At 42.4% G+C, this 18,846-nt stretch overlaps 1 protein-coding gene across 1 annotated transcript; it reads left to right on the top strand.

Annotated features, from left to right (window-relative positions):
* Positions 1-2,096: 2,096 nt before the first annotated feature.
* Positions 2,097-18,564, top strand: ireb2 (iron-responsive element binding protein 2). The gene is made up of 22 exons (XM_083666274.1): positions 2,097-2,151; positions 4,601-4,687; positions 4,814-4,979; positions 5,379-5,516; positions 6,064-6,297; positions 6,582-6,651; positions 6,789-6,972; positions 7,474-7,613; positions 7,994-8,165; positions 8,298-8,398; positions 9,886-10,002; positions 10,666-10,825; positions 11,303-11,438; positions 11,517-11,601; positions 11,772-11,928; positions 12,260-12,384; positions 13,011-13,115; positions 13,463-13,605; positions 13,890-14,037; positions 15,001-15,123; positions 16,486-16,671; positions 16,959-18,564. Exons 1-22 carry the CDS (start codon positions 2,127-2,129, stop codon positions 17,067-17,069), a joined length of 2,913 nt encoding a protein of 970 aa, XP_083522400.1. The 5' UTR covers positions 2,097-2,126; the 3' UTR covers positions 17,070-18,564.
* Positions 18,565-18,846: the final 282 nt, after the last annotated feature.

Below are 18,846 nucleotides of genomic sequence, written 5' to 3'. Positions count from 1 at the left end.
ACAAGTTTAGAGGTGAAACAGGGCTCCCTGGTTGAATACCTGCCTAGTTCTTTCACATCAGATGAAAGTCAGGAAGCCTCTTCGAGAATGCATCTTCCCTTCCCTCCTCCTTATAGTCATCACTGATCTGTAGAACATTGTTGGATTGGTAAAAGGTAAAATGGTGGAACTTTTGGTTTCTCCTATCCAAGAATGTAGGGATCAGTGATTGCCTCAGGGGAAGTATGTTGAAGTATCTAAACAGTACAATTAATTACTATCAACAACATTCAGCATTCTGCCAAGCTAAATAAAACACTGGTTTGTGTTTGGTGTGCTTAAATCACTGCTGTTGCCAGCTGCCCTCAAAGCTCTTATTCCCTGCTTTCAGGTTATCATTGATCTGTATGTAATTAGATAAGAAAAGGCAGTGTCTCCATCCTAGTACTTTTAACAATCAAACCTGGGCAAATCAGTGCTCACTTCAAGGGAAGAGTGAGAGGAGATTTCAACAAACTAGAACGGGGCTATAGATTCACTCACAAACGTGGCTGTCTAACAGAGTAACAGCAACATAGCAGTCCTGAACACTGCTTCAATACACCAAATTCCCCTCCTGCAAGTCATTTACTCCAAAACACAATTTTCTCCAAAACAGACATATAAGTGTGAACATAACAATCTGTGAATCTTAATCTTTTTTTGTTTCTTTTTTGTAGATTTTCCGATCCATCGATACAAACGCATATTAGCAAAATTACACCCGAAAAAATCCATTAAATACGGATGCACTCATAATTCTGATTATTGCGCAATATCAAAACCGGCAAATGACAAACCGTGCACAGCATCTGAGCACCCCGAACGCTACCCGATCCATCTGTGCCCCCAGAGTCGGATATATCCCGAAAGTGGGCTAATATGCTCCTCTCTGTGGGGCAAAAATATCGTGAGATCCTGGACATCACACACGTCTATCTCAAATAAATAGGACAATGTGCAAATAGTATTAAAAATGAGAAAAAGAATATTCACAGCCCAGCATCGAAAATAGGATCCTGTCCAGACTGCTCCATTAAGACGCCAGGTTTTGCTTTTCACCGTTTTTGCAGATTGGTTACTTTGAGCTGTATGGCCGGAGTAAATAGACAGCAACATTTGCGATGACATCGTTTTAGCTTCAAACTCACCCGATCCATATTCTAGAAGTGCTCCCGAGTAGAATGGTACCAGAGATGTATTGAAATCTACAGCCCATTATTCTGGGGCAATACTATTTCATCAGGGTAACTAGGATATAAGAACAATTACAAACCCTTCTGGGGCAATACTATACCAAATATTATATGGTTATGATTGATATATACTTGTTAAGATGATTAGCATATTGGGGGGCGCTTAGTGGCGTAGCACTAACCGATCCTCGACCTATCTTGCATGTCATCCCTCCTCTCTCTCACCCATCCTTCCTGTCAATCTCTACTGTCTCTATCCCAATAAAGCAGAAATGCCCTAAAAACATATAACATATTTAAGATGATTAGCATATTGTTTGTGGTTCCCTGATCCCTATTTACCATGTTTAAATGCAAAATAAAGTTTAACTTGTGTGCTCTTATTTTGAAGAAATCCTCATTTACATACGTTTACATTGACCGGAAGTAGGTGGGCGGAATTCCACTATTGGAGCGCAGAGAAGACAGATCCCCTCTGGCTCCTCCTACCTCTGTGGTTTTATAATGGGATGAACGTCATGTGACAACGACGATCATTCTGAGTAGAAAACGTCTGGTTTCACGGATTGCTTTTAGTGAATTTGAACATGGACCACATTTAATTTCTGGAATGAGCAGCAGTTTCTCATTTTAGAATTATAAATTAAAAAAAAAAATTACCTCTTGTACTCTGGGGATCATACTGTCATTCAAACTTTTATAAAAGTATTATGTCTGGTTGATTGTCACTTTGAAAAGTGTCATTTAGTCACAAACAGGTAAATGCTTTAGATTTATATTCTAAATGTGCAAAGGGTGATGTAGAGAGGATGTCGAAGGGAGGATGTAGGAGATCTGTTTCTGGATTGGACCATTTCCAAGGAGGTGTTGCCGTCAGGACAGATTGAAGTCGTGTTAATTTCAGAAGTCATCATGGCGCACATTTCCTCAGCCAAAGGTAAGATATGTTGTCTACAATAAAACATCTCCCAACTGTTGGCAGGCTATTTAACTACAGTCAATTAAGATGTCAAATCAGTTGACGGTCATGTCGCTAGATAAAAACCGTTCACAGTGAAATGATGCCCCAATGGCAATGTCTTATGCCTCCTCCTCACTGTCCAGGTAGCGATCTATCATGGTAGCTCTCTAGCTAGCACACTTAGCTAGCAAGTAGTTAATGGAGCTAATAACTACTGTCAATGCAACAAACGGGTAGAGGCTAGCCACCTGCCAATGCCTACAGTGCGCTGTTTGTTTAATGGTGCTCAAAGCCACTTGCTACATAGCTAGGTAGCTACTTTACTAACCAGCTAGCTGTTGTCAGCTAGTTGTCAGTGGAGCTGATGATAGGCCACAAGCAGAATCGCCTGAAAGACAAACAGTGGGAACGCAGGGAGCGACGGTGCCATGGCCGTGGGAACTGATGATGTTAAGCTCTTGTCATTATGTACCGATGATCTGTCTTTTGACAGGTAGCTAATTAGCTCGCTACTGGTTATTCAGCATGAGCTAGCCATGTCGTCTAGTTTACACGAATGTCATCTAGTTTACACAATGTCAAGGGATCAGGACACCATACAATATGATCTTCATTACATAGTCAGCCACTGACGGGAGAAGTTGTCTCTAGGTAGTGTGCTTGCCTTTTTATGGAAAGCCCCACAATAGCCTAGCTAGCTAGTTAGCCGATATGCCGTTACCGTAATCTTTCCAAGACATTTGTCGTAGTGTGATGTGGGTTAGAAATGATAAGGACTGTAGCTACCTCCCTTGTTGAGGTAATGCCAGGACGTTGCCTAACCAATGTCGCCTCTAGACTTCTGAATATTCTCGAAGAACATCTTCTAAATGTCAGACATGTCAAAGCACCACTACTACTAGGCCTATGTCTTTTCATCTGTTATGCATCCACTGGCACTGTTGTTTATTGTTGGTGCCAACAGCTTTTTGCATTTATGCCAAACCATGCCTGGTCTTGCCACAAAAGAAAATTATAACTGCCTTCCAACATATTTTAGGAGGTATACCATTCCAAACATGTTCCACAGTCTTTAATGTCGTTTTCTTACTCATCTGTCTGTGGATGATGGCTATATGTTACTCTGATTTCCTGGTCGGTATCTTTCATGGTGAATTTGTCAGGCTTGTCATACATAGTAAGGAACAATGATTTGCTGGACATCTTGATATGCTAGAGCACTCCTAGAGTCACCTTTCCTGACATGATCACCTGCATGGCATATGTTAATGATATGATAGGCTGACAATGACATCGGTTGTAAGGGTTCAGATATTAAGGCGACTGTATCCCACCCTTTTTCCAACTTGCACTCAAATGGAAACATATGCAGTGTGCCCCTGGAAGTCTTTCTGACCAGTAGGCTACTGTGGTGATTTAGGTTAGCTGTCCTTTCAGCCCTGGTTCAAAAAGTCAGGGAAGGAGTGGAACAAAAGGCATACATGGCATTCCTCAGGCCTTTACTGAAAGGCAAAATAAAAGGAAAACTGCTGGGTGCTGATTAAAGACGGGAGGAATCTCTTTGTCCCCTGGCTTGTGGAGACCTTGAAGAAGGGTTAGCTGTGCCTTCTTAGTTTCCATAGGACGGCCATGTGTGTGTGAAGACCTTGAGAGAACCCTCCCTCCTTTCAGACAGATTCGCAGCTTCAAACAAACTGCGTCAGAAATGGTGCCAGCCTGATAATGATGGCCTTTATTTAATCTGAACATTGACATGACATTTGACATGACATTTTCCGGGATCATACAACAGTAGTTAGGTAAAAACAGACATACACTTAACACAGCAAGACAGCACAGAATTCACAATCAACGTAATACAACACCATTGTTACAGACAATCAACATACAGTATAAGAGTTTGTTTGGCTACCCCTTATTTAACATTGCTGGTAGGGACATGGTCTACGTGGCCAGTTAGTTTTGAATAATTATTATAATTTGAATAGTTTCCTATGCCTTCTGCCTGGGGGCACTGTAGCTAATACTGATCATACAGTAGATGCGTGGGGTCAAGGATGGCGACGTTGCTTTGTGTTATTACTCGAGACTTACGTTATTGTGATACTCCTGAACTGAAGGGTATGTCATGAAGCGAGCTATGCATATTCAGGATGATGAAAGATAGCAGGATTCAATTATTGTCAAATTCAGGTTCAGGCTTCCTCAATGTCACAACAATTATCCCAATCCAACATCTGCTGTTAATTCAAACGCTGTATCACTGTACAGGAAAGTCCTGTTTAGGTCGCCTTGCCAATGACCAATACTTTGGTGTTTGTTTGAGTGTAGAATAGTTTGCACCAAAGGATGTTAGGAATGAATGTAGTCGATCTCTTGGGGACAGTCTCTGATGTGTGATGTGTCCCCCCCCCCCCCCATACAGAGCATCCATTCAGCCACCTGACTGATACACTGAAAAGCGGCGATTTTAAGTTTTTCAATCCACAGAAGCTTAACGATCCGAGATATGGTGAGTAAAAAATGCTTGCGTTCATGTTGACAGCCCTACTAAAATAATGATAGCCTCAAATTGTTCATGTAGAAATGTTTGCTGAGAGTGTCAATGTTTTCCATCCCCTTCTTCCCCACTCTGTAGAGGAGCTGCCTCTGTCCATTCGTGTCCTGCTGGAAGCAGCCATACGTAAATGTGACGGTTTCTATGTTAAAGAGGAGAACGTCCAGGACATACTGGACTGGCGCCAGCAGCAGAATGTGACTGAGATTCCCTTCCCTCCTGCCCGTGTCCTGCTGCAGGACTTCACGTGAGTCACACCACCTCTCCCACACCATCTTATTTTCTTCCCCCTCTTTCCCCCTAAGCTGTGGAACTTCTGCAGGTTTCACTGCCCTTCAGTTCACTGCTCTGATCCAGTCATGACAGCAGGCAAATCGCACACATCTCCCATTCATTTACAGACAGCTCAACTGGCCAATGGAGTACTTATTTTGAGATGGAAAGGAATCCTTTCCAAGGTCGGAAAAATATCTGAAAATGATCGGACGATGATCGTCTCCGTAACAAACCCGAATGAGTAATGTTTTGTCTAAGTAGTCGGCCCACCCATAGCCATCCGTGTTGGTTCCCTGTGTGGTTTTTGATTATTGGTGTAGTATTCCGGATCTAATAATTGTCTCTTCCCAAATATGTCCTGTCCACACAGGGGAATCCCTGCCATGGTGGATCTGGCTGCCATGAGAGACGCAGTGACCAAACACGGAGTGGACCCCAGCCTCGTCCACCCTGTGTGCCCCACCGACCTCATCGTAGACCACTCGCTACAGATCGACTTCAGCAAATGGTGCGCTTAAAGGAGGATCTCCTTTTAGAACTTGTTGAAGGGCCCACAAAGGGTGGAGGCAATTTATTTAGCGATTGGGAAAGATGATGGACGCTGTACACCTGCAAAACTAATTGCCTCCACCCTTTGTGGGGGAATTGGATGTAACTGGGAGGTACACAGGTACAGGATGTTTGGGAACTGAGCTGCAAGGAGTGTGCAGGGATATATCGTCGGGTAGGTGTTAGTCTTAAATGGCGGATTAAAGTTGTATATGTTGCAAGCAGTTAGCCTGCCCCAATGCAGGTTAGAGCTTCAGGATAGGTTATTATAGTCATCTACGTGGCTAAAAGGTGAGTCACCTTCGTGTCATGGGTTACGTTGAGTTGGAGCTAAATTTGGTCAAAGTTAGACCGCTAACTCCCTCATCTCGCTTTGTAGTATACACCTCTAGTCGTGAAGCAACACAACATAGAAAGTTGCACACAATCCTTTTCTGTTAGCCTGGTAACTAAACTCATAATTTAAATCAATCGGTCTAACGTCTGACGTCATCCTTTCTCTGCAGTGCCATCCAGAACGCCCCCAACCCAGGTGGAGGTGACGGCCACGGCCAGGGGCCCACCCTCCGCCCCTCCACTGCCAGACCCCCATCCAGACGAGGCTCCCAGTGCAGAGGCCAGAGTTGCAGCAGTGCGGGCTGCAGTGACACCCTCTCGACTCCAGGCAGAGCGCCCCCTGCTGCCCAGCAGATAGAGAACACCCCCCTCCTCTGCCCCTTCCACCTGAAGCCCGTGTCTGAGTAAGTCACAGACCGTACCTTTCATCCCACCAGCACCCGGAAATACAGAGCATATCACATTGAAGTTGCCTTCTAAACTTGCAGATATAATGTCTGTGCGACGTGGACGTTGCTGATCTCGATGAATCTGCTGGACAGGTGGCAAGACTGCAAAAAAAACAGCCAACTGCATTGCTTTTACTTCCAAAACGGCTGGCAATACAAACAAAGCAGTGATAATGATACAGCCCTGCCCTGAGTAGCCAAAAGGGAAGGATTCACATCCATGTCATTGTTTTTCATAGACCTGAAACGTCTCTGAAGAACCAGGAGTTGGAGCTGATCAGAAACAAAGAGAGGCTGCAGTTCTTCAAGGTAAGGCTCTCGGTGCCTACCAGGGACTGAGACGTTACTCAACACAGGTTAAGGCTAACACTGAGACATTACTCAACACATGTTGAGGCTAACATGTACAAATGCCGCATTCATCCTACTTCTACTCCTCCCCCCAGTGGTGCTCCAAAACCTTCAAGAATGTGAACGTGGTCCCTCCTGATGTGGGTGCGGTCCACCAGGTGAACCTGGAGTACCTGTCCAGGGTGGTACAGGAGAGCGAGGGCCTTCTCTACCCAGACAGCGTCGTGGGCACAGACTCACACACCACCATGATCAACGGCCTGGGCATCCTCGGCTGGGGTAAAGAACACCCCATACCCCATACATATCGTACATGGCTTTAATGCTGCGTTATTAGTACCAATACACAGGGAAAGGGTTTATCTCTGCCAAAGGTTTCCAGAACTCTCACCAGCTCGAGTGCCAAGTGTTTTATGTGTTACTTACCTAGCATCATTTCTGCATTTTATTTGAATAAAGTCACCCTTGGCACTCTAGAATGTTGACCATTTAGGTGACTTTATTTACCCTCACTAAATGAGTAATTTCTGTTTTTGTGTGCAGTGTCCAGTTTGAATATCTCTCTCTCTCTCATGTGGTGACTTGCTGATAATTTTGTTTCTGTACAACAGAAATAGAATTATCAGCAAGTCACCACATCCCTATATTTTAGCATGTCATCTATGTGCTCAGAGCCTATGAGTTTGACATAGCATAGACACAGTGGCACATCAATCCTATGTTGCTGCACTTACACATAGCTAAATGTTTTGTCTCTCTCTCTCTCTCGCTCTCTGCCAGGTGTGGGAGGGATCGAGTCGGAGGCAGTGATGTTGGGCCAGCCTGTCTCTCTGACACTCCCCCAGGTCGTGGGCTGCAAGCTTGTGGGATCAATCAGCACTCTGGCGACGTCCATAGACATCGTCCTGGGCATCACTAAGGTATGTACATGAGAGTACATAGGCATAGTCATAGGTTGTGCTACATATTGGAGAACAGAAAACCATGTCTCACTATAGTCTACATCCTGTTATGCACAAGAGGGCTTCCCTTTCCTACCAAATATGGTAAGGAGAGGTTGTTGCATGGCAGACACTGGGTGAAGATTAGACTGGGTCAATAACTAAACCTTATTTTCTCATAGAAGAAAAGTGAAATCTTGAAAGAGGTTTGGGATACTGACACTAAAATTTGTTATGGTCAAAAATAACTTGTATTATTCGTAATCTGTTTTACATATTTTCATTGCTCCTATTTTAATTGTAAACTGTGTTTGAATGTAATTAGATGCACTTCTCATTGAAGCCTGATTGTTTTCCAGCACCTGCGGCAGGCAGGGATAGCAGGGAGGTTTGTGGAGTTCTTTGGGCCAGGCGTGTCCCAATTGTCGGCCCCTGACAGGACCACCATCGCCAACATGTGCCCTGAGTACAACGCTACCGTCAGCTTTTTCCCTGTCGACCATGTCACACTCCAGCACTTAAAACAAACAAGTAAGAGAGATGTCTCATGATTTTGAGTAAAGTGTCCCCTTTAAGTCAACAATTTGAATCTCACAATATGCTGTAATGTAAAAATTTCTCTATTGTCTTTTCTCTCTCTCTCTCTCTCTCTCTCTCTCTCAGACTTTACAGAGGAGAAAGTTGAGTTAATAAAGGCTTACCTGGAGGCTGTCAAACTGTTCAGGACCTATGAGGACCCGTCAGAAGACCCACAGTATTCTGAGGTAAAGGGTTTTCTTAGCAACAGACAGAACTTTTCCTCCTTACGACAGCAGGTAGGGGTTTAATAGGTCCAAGCCGACACTTCAGCGGGGTACGTCTAAGTCCCGCTGCTGCAGACATTTCACGGAGTGAAGTGAGAGCTGTGAAGGACGGGATATGCGCCTTGCACTTGCAAATATCCATGTTTGTTTCCATTTGTCAATATAACCGTCATTGAATTTAAATTTTCTGGAAAGTGTTTTAGTCAATTTATTTGATCACTATTAAGCTCACACGTAATGTGATCAATTGTGAATTGTAATCTCTACATCGCGAACGGAGGAGGATCTCACATGAGAAGATATACCTTCGTCAGAGCCAAATGGGCAGTTATACTGTAACACCATGTTTTGAAGCTAATATACAGCATCAAGAACAGGAAAATATTATGATAAGCAAATCTGGTTACTTTTGAGGAGAGAATAACATAGTGGTTAGTGTGAGTAAAAAACATGAAATGTTCGGATCTCAGGTTTATGACACAAGGCCTATGCACAGCTCTGATAAAGCGTTGCATATATTTGTCATGCGCTGCAATCTACAGTAGCAGGTGCCAACTGGATGTCACCACGCACCATTTTGGCTATTTGTCCAGATTCCGCCACCCCACAGCACGCTCACAAAGCAAAGAGCGTTTAACACTTTAACACTAACATTAACACTTACGCCCACTCTACTCAGATACTTGGGGGAAGGGACGTACTGTAGGAAGTCTATTTCGCGAGAAGGAATAATATGACGACTCATGCAGTATCGGTTAGCAGTAATCAGTACTGTTACTGATTTGTCAGTTTATTTATAGTAATATTATATGTATAATATTTTTGGTGGATCGTTTGAAGGGGAGAGCGTGCTGGATAAATTGTCACGCCTTTGTTTGTTAATCGGAAACGATCAAGAAAAAGATTACCCTCCCCCCATCAATCATACAGTATATCACTATAAACGTTAAACTCCTGGCTGGCTCGGGAACATCTCGCTCCAGTCACACTGGATTTTAGGTTTTAGTCTGTGAATAGAAATGTGCCAAAAGTGAGATTTGTTGACACAGGTCTGTTTGCTACAATTGTCATACCAGTCTACCAGTCGGCTAAATCTCAATTTTCGTTAAAACATGGAACAAATAAAATAATGTAATGTAATCTTGTTTTGTTCACACATTATTTTAATGCCATTGCCTATTTGGGAGGAGCGCACCGGCATACAAAAAAAATGCACCCCTGGTTTAGGACACGCTCAGCTGTGTCCCCGTCCCATTCTCTCTCTCCCAGGGCTATGATGCTGTACAAAATGCATCGCGTTTGAAACAACAGTACAATACTCTTACAATGTAAACATATCCATCATGCTCAACGATGCCTCCTGGTGGTTGTTTTGCGAGGTGAAAGACCTAAATCCAAAGTATACTGTGTGGTAAAGGAAGTAATGTTTGTCCTTGATCTTTCTCCAGGTTATTGAGATCAACCTAAGCTCCATCGTGCCTCATGTGAGTGGACCCAAGAGACCCCAGGACAGGGTGGCATTCAGCAGCATGAAGGACGACTTCCTCAGCTGTCTCAATGAGAGGGTAAGACACCAGAGAGCTCAGGTTGTAGTCAAAGTACAGTTATTTTGAGTGAGACAGATCAGATGTAGCAGATTTGCAAACCTGCCAAACTCCTAGTCCAATTGATTTATCCTCGTCCAATTTATTATTATAAATGTCCTGTCATCCCACCTCAGGTTTTTATTCTCTATTTACAACTATCTGATTGAGAAAAGAGACAAAAACACTGTTTCAAAAGACTTTTGAAATAAGAGATAAAAACTAGATGGACATATGATGGTGGGATTGACCTTCGAAGCGTGAGACTAGATCACTCTGAGGTACTTGCCTGGTCCGTAGGCCCCGGCTACACTCGTCTGTTGTATCCGTTAATTACGGATTGATCCAATGGTTTCTTAATGGGTTTCTCTTTTGACGGACAACGGAGATGACAAGGTCCAGTTGTAGTTTTTTTTTTTTACTGAAATGTCCGAAGGAGTTGAACTTTTCACAGTCCGTTTGTCCATTTAGCCAATTAAAAACTAGGTGTTGTTGATTTGTTAGGCTGTTTCAAACATCACGCCCAAGTTCCGTGGGTCAAATTAGATAATGACTTCATAATTCAACTTTTTGTCTGTTTTCTGACTAACTAGTCTGGCCTTCCTCTTCTCACGGCCCAAGTCCATCTTCTCTTCCTCTCTTCAGGTGGGCTTCAAAGGATTTCACATCTCCAGAGATAAGCAGAACACCGTGGTCCCGTTCCTCCACTGCGGCCAGGAGTACAAACTGGCCCACGGGTCGGTGGTCATCGCCGCTGTCATCAGCTGCACCAACAACTGCAACCCCTCAGTTATGCTGACCGCAGGTAATAAGGTTGGGTTAAAATTGTGTTGTTCATGCACAATATTTGGCTTTTCAGATCATTGCCTTACGTCAGGTATCGTCATTCGTTCTCATTGCCAAACTTAATAAATACTGCACACTCAACTTCTCAACTCATTTGTTAGTCATACAATCATGTAAGTAAGACATTTGCTGGAAAGAAACTTGCAAATCATTTATGGATTCATTGTTTTGTAGAATAGTCATGACTGGTTTGAAAAGCTGACTGACAAGTTTGTCTGTCCCATTGTAACCATGGTAACTTTTTTTGACAGTGCATATTTTAGTTATTATCCTTATTATTATCCTACTTATTTTCCTTCCCATAATTGCTTGCAAGTTATTCAAATTGACGAAATAGAATTAGTGTGGAGAAACCTTAAATGTAAAAACCTGAAATGGTTTTACTGTTTGAGTCAGAATCTTTTCAAAGAGATTTGAACCTTTTTTTGACTGACAGGTTTGCTGGCCAAGAAGGCGGTAGAGGCGGGGCTTACCGTCAAACCTTACATACGAACCAGCCTCGCCCCTGGGAGCGGCATGGTTACCCACTACCTCAACACCAGTGGAGTATTGCCCTACCTCAGCCAGTTAGGGTGAGTGACATACGCTTGTTTATGATTGTCTCACTAAATTATTTAGTGTTATATAATTGTCCCTCTTTTCTCCATCAGGTTTGAGGTAATAGGCTATGGATGTGACACCTGTGTCGGAAACACAACACCTTTACCAGAGGCTGTTGTTGACGCCATCAAACAGGTATTTGAATTAACTTGTCTTATGGTTATCATATTTATATTGCACTCCTTTCCAATTGTCTTGTCATACAAAGAGAGGGTTGCAGAAAGAGTTATACGGACATGTATTGAAAATATATACAATATATTTCTGTACATTAAGTTCAAATCATCCCCATGTACCCTATGTAGGGTGATTTGGTGGCTTGTGGAGTACTGTCTGGGAACAGGCACTTTGAGGGACGCCTATGTGACTGTGTCCGTGCCCACTACCTGGCGCCTCCGCCCTTAGTGGTGGCCTACGCCATCGCCGGCACTGTAGGCATCGACTTTGAGAAAGAGCCTTTGGGTAAGTGAACACACGCATCAAACCTCAAGTCCATATTTAGGCCTCTGTTTTAAGAACCTAAATGCAGGTGATCTATTCTAAATGTTGTGGATGATCATACTAGCAATAGCGTAAACAGTTTGGCTTTAGATGAGTGAATTAGGTGCATTGAGGGCTTGACCGCTCACTGTAGGTTTCCCTGGCCTGGGACAAATCCCACCTGCCTGTTCTGGAACCCATTTTCACCCAATGAGGAAATGAAACACCTGCTGGAGTTTTCCTTGAATGTTTCTCTTGTTTTGAAAGTGTGTCATTTCACTTTTGATTGTCTATCACCGTGTCTCTGGTGTAGGTATGACCTCTGAGGGGAAGGAGGTGTACCTGAGAGATGTGTGGCCGTCCAGAGAGGAAGTCCAGCACATAGAGGAGGACACAGTCATCTCCTCCATCTTTAGAGAGCTCAGAGGGAGAATGGAGGTGATTTAAAGGGCCTTTTTCTAATACAGTGCTAAAAGTATTTAACCGCCTGCAAATGTTAACTTTATTTGTGCCTCAATCAGATTATTAAATGCATTTTTGGGGAAAATAGGATATGCCCAAGATTTACAGCCTACCACCTCATCTGTGAAACATGGTGGAGGGGTTGTTGTAGTTTGGGCATGTTTAGCTGCCACTAGAACTGATGTTACTGCTGACAGCAGCAGCAGAATGTATTCTGAAGTGTTCAGAAACATCTTGTCTGCTCGAGCAAATGCCTCCAAATTCATTAGATGGCGCTTCAACATACAGTAAGATAATGACCTCACACCACCAAATACTAAACATAAGTACTTTATTTGGATATTATATGATTTCTTTCCAATACTTTTAGAGCCTTGAAATAAGGGCAGTATGTTTCTACTTTCTAAATTGTGAACCCAATCTGAAAAAGGTATATGTAATAACAGATCATTTTGTAACAAAACTATGTTGCTTTGAATTACGATAAAAGCATTTACAGGTTTGTGTATTATATATAGCTGCTACTAAACTTTGTTTGAAATGCAGAGTGTGTTTCACTCTAATTAACTCTTAACAGTCTAGAGTTTGTTACTCTTTTCCAGAAAGGTAACACGTTTTGGAACAACCTGGAATGTCCAGACTCTGGGGTTTTCCCATGGGATCCCAAATCAACATATATTCGCTCACCCCCTTTCTTCAACAAACTTGTGAGTATATAATTTAATATAGAATGATTTTCCCACTAACAAAGCCCTTGTTGATACTCTATTGGTTAAATACATGCTCTTGTATTAGGAGCAACAGAGCAGTTACCTCATCAAAGAAGACTTTATTCAGCAACATTTACTTAGTATGGACCAGAAATCACAAAATAACCTGGCCTCAGTTAAGAAGTGTTACCCTCTTTTGTCACTGCTAATTTTTCCTTGCAGTTATTTACTGAACATGCAAATAATGCTGAATATTTGCATTACACAGCATGCAAATAAGCTGAATGTTTGCCTATGTGCTTTGTGTTATATAAATAACATTTGATTTAATATCCCTGTTTCAGTCTAAAGAGGCACAGTCCCCAAAGTCGATAGAGAATGCCCATGCTCTGCTGTTCCTTGGAAACAAGGTGACCACAGACCACATTTCCCCTGCTGGGAGTATCGCACGGGTCAGTGCTGCTGCCAAGTACCTACTGAGCACACGGTGAGAACCCTACTACTCTGTTAGACAGGTCCCAGTCGAGGAGAAACTGTATTTTGTCAGGTCAAAGTTTTCTCAGGGGTATTATCGTGTTAGGCTGGTGGGCTGCTGCTGGACATAACTAAATAACAAAGATACCTTCCTAAAAACCATCTGGGTCATTTTACAACAGCACAGTTACATTAAAACGTTAAACAAAGATGTAAAAATTGTGAAGCATTCCTTTGAGTAGTCATGTTGTACTGTAATTCTTATTAAACCTCTAAACTTGGAAACCTCTCTCTTAGCCTTACGCCACGAGAGTTCAATTCCTATGGTGCCCGTAGAGGCAATGATGCAGTGATGACCCGAGGGACATTCGCCAGCATCAAGCTCCAGAACCGGTTCATCGGCAAACCTGGCCCCAAGACACTGCACATTCCATCAGGCCAGACGGTAAGTGAGAGGGATGAGATGATGAAAGTCAATTATGTCTGCCAATCTGAGGTTATATTGTTGTAGGAGGTCTGAAAGGTCTTCTCCAGAATATTCTGGCTTTCAGATGGACAGAGAGGGTGTTGTACCAGGGTGTGTACCATTCTGCATTATTCTTTGGTAATTGAGCAGAAAAAAAATGGGGGGAAAAAACAGCTTTCTATTACTGAGTAACGAGTTGTACAAGTGGATGAGGACTGGGTGAATCTGTAATTTGATAGAAGAGAAGGATGTCTGTAGACCATTTATAAGAACGGCAGTTTCCACAGGAAGGTTTGGCTGAGACTTGTGGCTATATTTTGTTAATAGCAAAGCATATCTAATATTGATATGTAATTATCACTATGTGCAAAGAATTGTTGAGTTTGTGCTGTTTTAGTGCAAGAATGGTCAAATAGAATGAATCAAATGAGGCTTTAATAATACTCAATACTCATACAATTATTACAAGGCAAATACTTCATAGGAGGGGGAGGGCTCAATGTAGGGGGACAGAATAGTTCCCCCTTCATGTCTGGTTGAATCATATTAAATGCTAATTTAAAGGCAATGAAAATAGGGAGAACTTCATGACTGGCATTGGGTGGAAGCTATTCGATAACAAAATATATAGTTATTTTTTTTCTGTAAGATGGAAGCTTGATCTTGGGAGCTAGATATAAATAGGGTTGTCCCCTTTCACCTCATCTGTCATTTTTTATAAAACTCCTAGCCCTAACAATTTGACGTATCAACTACTGACCCCATCAGAGGTATAACTATAGGCTTCACACATCACAAGATAAGTTTATATGCTGATGACACCTCTCTCCATCAACTCTCTTCACCTTCTGCCTTGTGTATATGTGCCAAGTCTACGTGATATGAGCCATGTTGTTTAACAGGATGTGTTTTTAACTGTTTTTAAATGTGTTGTACTGTTAGCTGGACGTGTTTGAGGCGGCAGAGCGCTACCAGAGAGACGGAGTTCCCCTCATCATCCTGGCAGGGAAAGAGTATGGCTCAGGAAACTCTCGGGACTGGGCAGCCAAAGGACCCTACCTACTGGTAACGGACACAATCAGTAACTAAGTGCAAGGGTGGGCGAGAGACAAAGAAAAAGAGTGCTTTGGTCAATGGCCTTAAACAATACGTAAACTCAATTTGACAATCCTTTGCATGCAATAATTGCCTGAAGTCTGTGACCCATTTTACTATCCTCTTTTTGGCCCTGAAAAACAATGCTACTTGCTATGGCAGTAATGTTATGGGTCATTGTAATTACTGTATGATGAAGCACAATCCAATGAATTTGGATGCATTTGCTTGTACTCGAGCAGACAAGAGGTTCAGAATACCTTGAAAATCTGACATTTTCTCAATTTGTTCATAGAAAAGTCCTTTTAAATGATTATAGCCGATTTTAGAATTTCCCCGGTTCCAATATAATTATCCTGGATAACATTTCAGATCAGTGTGGGATCAATATAGCCACTTTTGTACACACAGTCTTAACCTCTCTGACTCAGTGGAGGACTCTCTGTCAACGTGTGAACCTCTCTCCCTCCGATAACAATTAGTTTTGTTGGTTGTGCTGAAGTCAGATATATTTGGGAAACTGCTGGTGTTGTGTATGCATTACAACTGCTAGCCATCACTGTTTTCCTAAAAAAAACTGCTACCTGCATCTGTGTTTTGTATGACACATGAGGACTTCCCTCGGGCATGTGTTGTTTGTTACTACTTCACACGTGTAGTAAGCCCACAGGTTCTTTTCTTGGCAGAGAGGTCAGAAAAGGTAAAATTGTTAACCTGCTACCCAATGCAGTCAAGCCATTCCAAACTGCTTCATGCACCCAGAACCAGGCTCCGCACAATGGGGGACTGTTTGTTTTCTGCACCACGCCTTTGGAACTCTCTTCTTGACAATCTAAGGGCTGTTCAGACTGTTGGGGCTTTTAAAACAGGCCTTAAACAAGCCTTAGGTTTTAGCTATGATTCTGAGGGGTTTTCTCCTGACTTTTCAGCCTAATAATACCTTCCTTGACTTTCGTTGACACCTCTTTGGTCTTCATGTTGACAGACATCAATAGCAGACTCCAAAGGCAAATGCAAAGCCTCGAATCAATACGAAACAGCTCTCTTATGCCTGCACAAAAGATGTGACAGAACACACCTGACTTACCAGAAACACCTCAAGCAAGCCAATTATACCATTACTTTTGGTGCCCTGAAATATGGGGGCTATTTCTGAAAAGTATTGTTATTTCTAAATGGTTACAACAATATGTGCAAAAATACCCTTAAAGAAAAGCTGAGAATTTCTACTTTAACCTCATAGTAATTCTAGTATGAGTATAGAGCCAAAAGAAGAAAAAAATGTGTGTTGTTCCTAATGGTCACTAATTCTTGATGTTGGGTTGTTCTCAGGGCGTACGCGCCGTCATAGCTGAGAGCTTTGAGAAGATGCATAAGAACCACCTGGTGGGCATGGGCATCGCACCGCTCGTCTTCCTGCCCGGCCAGAGTGCTGATTCACTGGAGCTCTGTGGGAAAGAAAAGTTCACCATCATCATACCAGAGGAACTCTCTCTGCGCCAACAACTCACCGTCAAGGTGTGTTATCCAATCAACTCCCAGGTTGAATCAAATTGTATCTTTTTGAACTAGAATAGAGGTCGTTTGAATAGAAGGCTCTGGGCTATTGAAATGTAGGTTAAAATGCCTTAAAGTGCAGATCTGCTCTAGTGAGGTTAAGGTTACTGGGCGTTTAAGGAATTGTAAATTTGAATACCGGTAATGATCCAACCCAAGCAACTCATTTAATGAGCCAGTCTCAAAAGAACCTCATCACCTTTGTCATATACCAAACACACATTTTTTTGTCTTTTCTCTCTCTCTAGACAAGCACTGGAAAGGTCTTCAGCGTGAAAGCTCTATTTGAAAACGAGATGGACGTTGCCTTATACCGGCACGGCGGAATTCTCCGATATGTGGCTCGGACCATGCTCTAGAAGCCCTCTGCCACTCAATCTTGTACCAGTGCTATTTCAACTTATAGGGTTATTTATGCGGTGGTACAGCTATCTTGTCTGGTCAGGCTCCTCAGAATGGGCTGATGAGGAGTCAAACTGGGGACACACCGAGAGGATAATGCACAGAGATGGACCCCCAGGAGACCAGACAAATGCCTCCTCAGACTTAACAAACCCAGTGTTCACTTGGCTCATGGACCTGCCCATCCCAGCCCAGCCCACCCCAGCCCAGTCTGCTACGCTTCAGGACAGCCCATTGTTCCTTCAACCCTAAGACCATGTGACAAGAATGATGTGCTTCAGTATTCAGACCAAGAATGTCCACTTTAGAGCAACTTGCAGGGGACCTGTTCAACTAGGTCTTGAATGTTCACAATAGAATTCCAATCTATCGTGGACATGTGTTGATATAACCCCATGCCCATATTCACATAATGTCCCACTACCCCCTTGACAGTTGTGTGGATCTGTAAGGATTGTATAGGTATAACAAATAGGTGAAAATGTCACCTATCTTATCAAAAGAAAAGTGGTTCTACCACTATATTGCTAATAAATATCAGGGTTCAACTCAAAAGTAAAACAAATTGTGATTTCTATTTTTTTCTTATCTTGAATTGGAACTTAAATTCATCTTCAGACAGCATATAAACATATTTGACTCCAACCCTAATACCTAAAATGAATATGAAGTGCCTAGGGCTTTAAATGGGGTGGGGCCTCTGCCGTGCTTGTCTCCTGCTGACTAATCCCTTGCAACAGAAAATGTCTTGGGATATCTGCATTGGCGCTTATGGACAGTACCCCAATGTACCTTTTTGAGAATGCGGAGGAAAACTGAGCAACACCGCCTTTTATTTCTGCTGAGGCTGCGCAGACCCGTTATTGGTGGAACTTTTTATTTGACAAGGTTAATAGTGTCAATTTCACTGGTGCTGAGAGGTAAAAGTTACTGTACAGTGTGGTGGTTTCACTCTGTTGTCTCATAACCATTATCGAGGTTTTCTGTCAAAAAATAAATGTTGCTTGTCAGGTTCCGGTCTTTTACAAAGGTTTACAACACAGTCTGAAACCATTGTTTGTTTTCTGTTGGTATTGAAATTTTTGCATGTTTTAGGCTGTCTGTGACAACACTGCCTCAGTTGACTGTCCGATGAAAAGTACGATTGAACGTAACCTAAATCCAATATATTTCAAATGCAGACATCTAAAATGTGGGATTTGAACATTCTAGCATATACTTTTAGAAAGCATGATTCTGTCAGCTGTGGTATAAATAAGGTGGTCATCATTATTTATAACAGTAATTTATTTCCTGCATATTTGTTCCTATCATAATAAATACAAACCGATGACGACCGATGGAACTGTTTGTAAACCCAACGTTTTCTTTTATGTTCAATAGAGTGAACAACGACTGTTTGTTATCATTATACTTTGTAACTAATAAAGGCAATGGCCCATTTCGGCGCAAGACTCGCACCGTCTATTCTGTGAGTCTTCCGTTAAAAAATCTTTTTAGGTTCCTCGGATATTACAAACATACATTTGTGATGATCTCTTTGGTTGTCGAACTACATCGCTTCTCACTCTTCAGAGCATTCTTCAAGAATTGGATTTGGACTATTTGTTTGCCTTTGTCGTTTTGATTAGGTACTCAAGTCCAGCTTTCTGTTAAAAGGATAATTTACTAAAATTACAGAATGAAAATGTTTCCCACATATCTTGGCTGTGGTCGACATGAATCAACCATAAC

Source organism: Argentina silus, assembly GCF_951799395.1.
Source record: "Argentina silus genome assembly, chromosome: 3".
NCBI classification, from domain to species: domain Eukaryota; kingdom Metazoa; phylum Chordata; class Actinopteri; order Argentiniformes; family Argentinidae; genus Argentina; species Argentina silus.
Note: the sequence above shows the minus strand (reverse complement) of the source record. Positions and strands in the feature narration are given on the sequence as shown.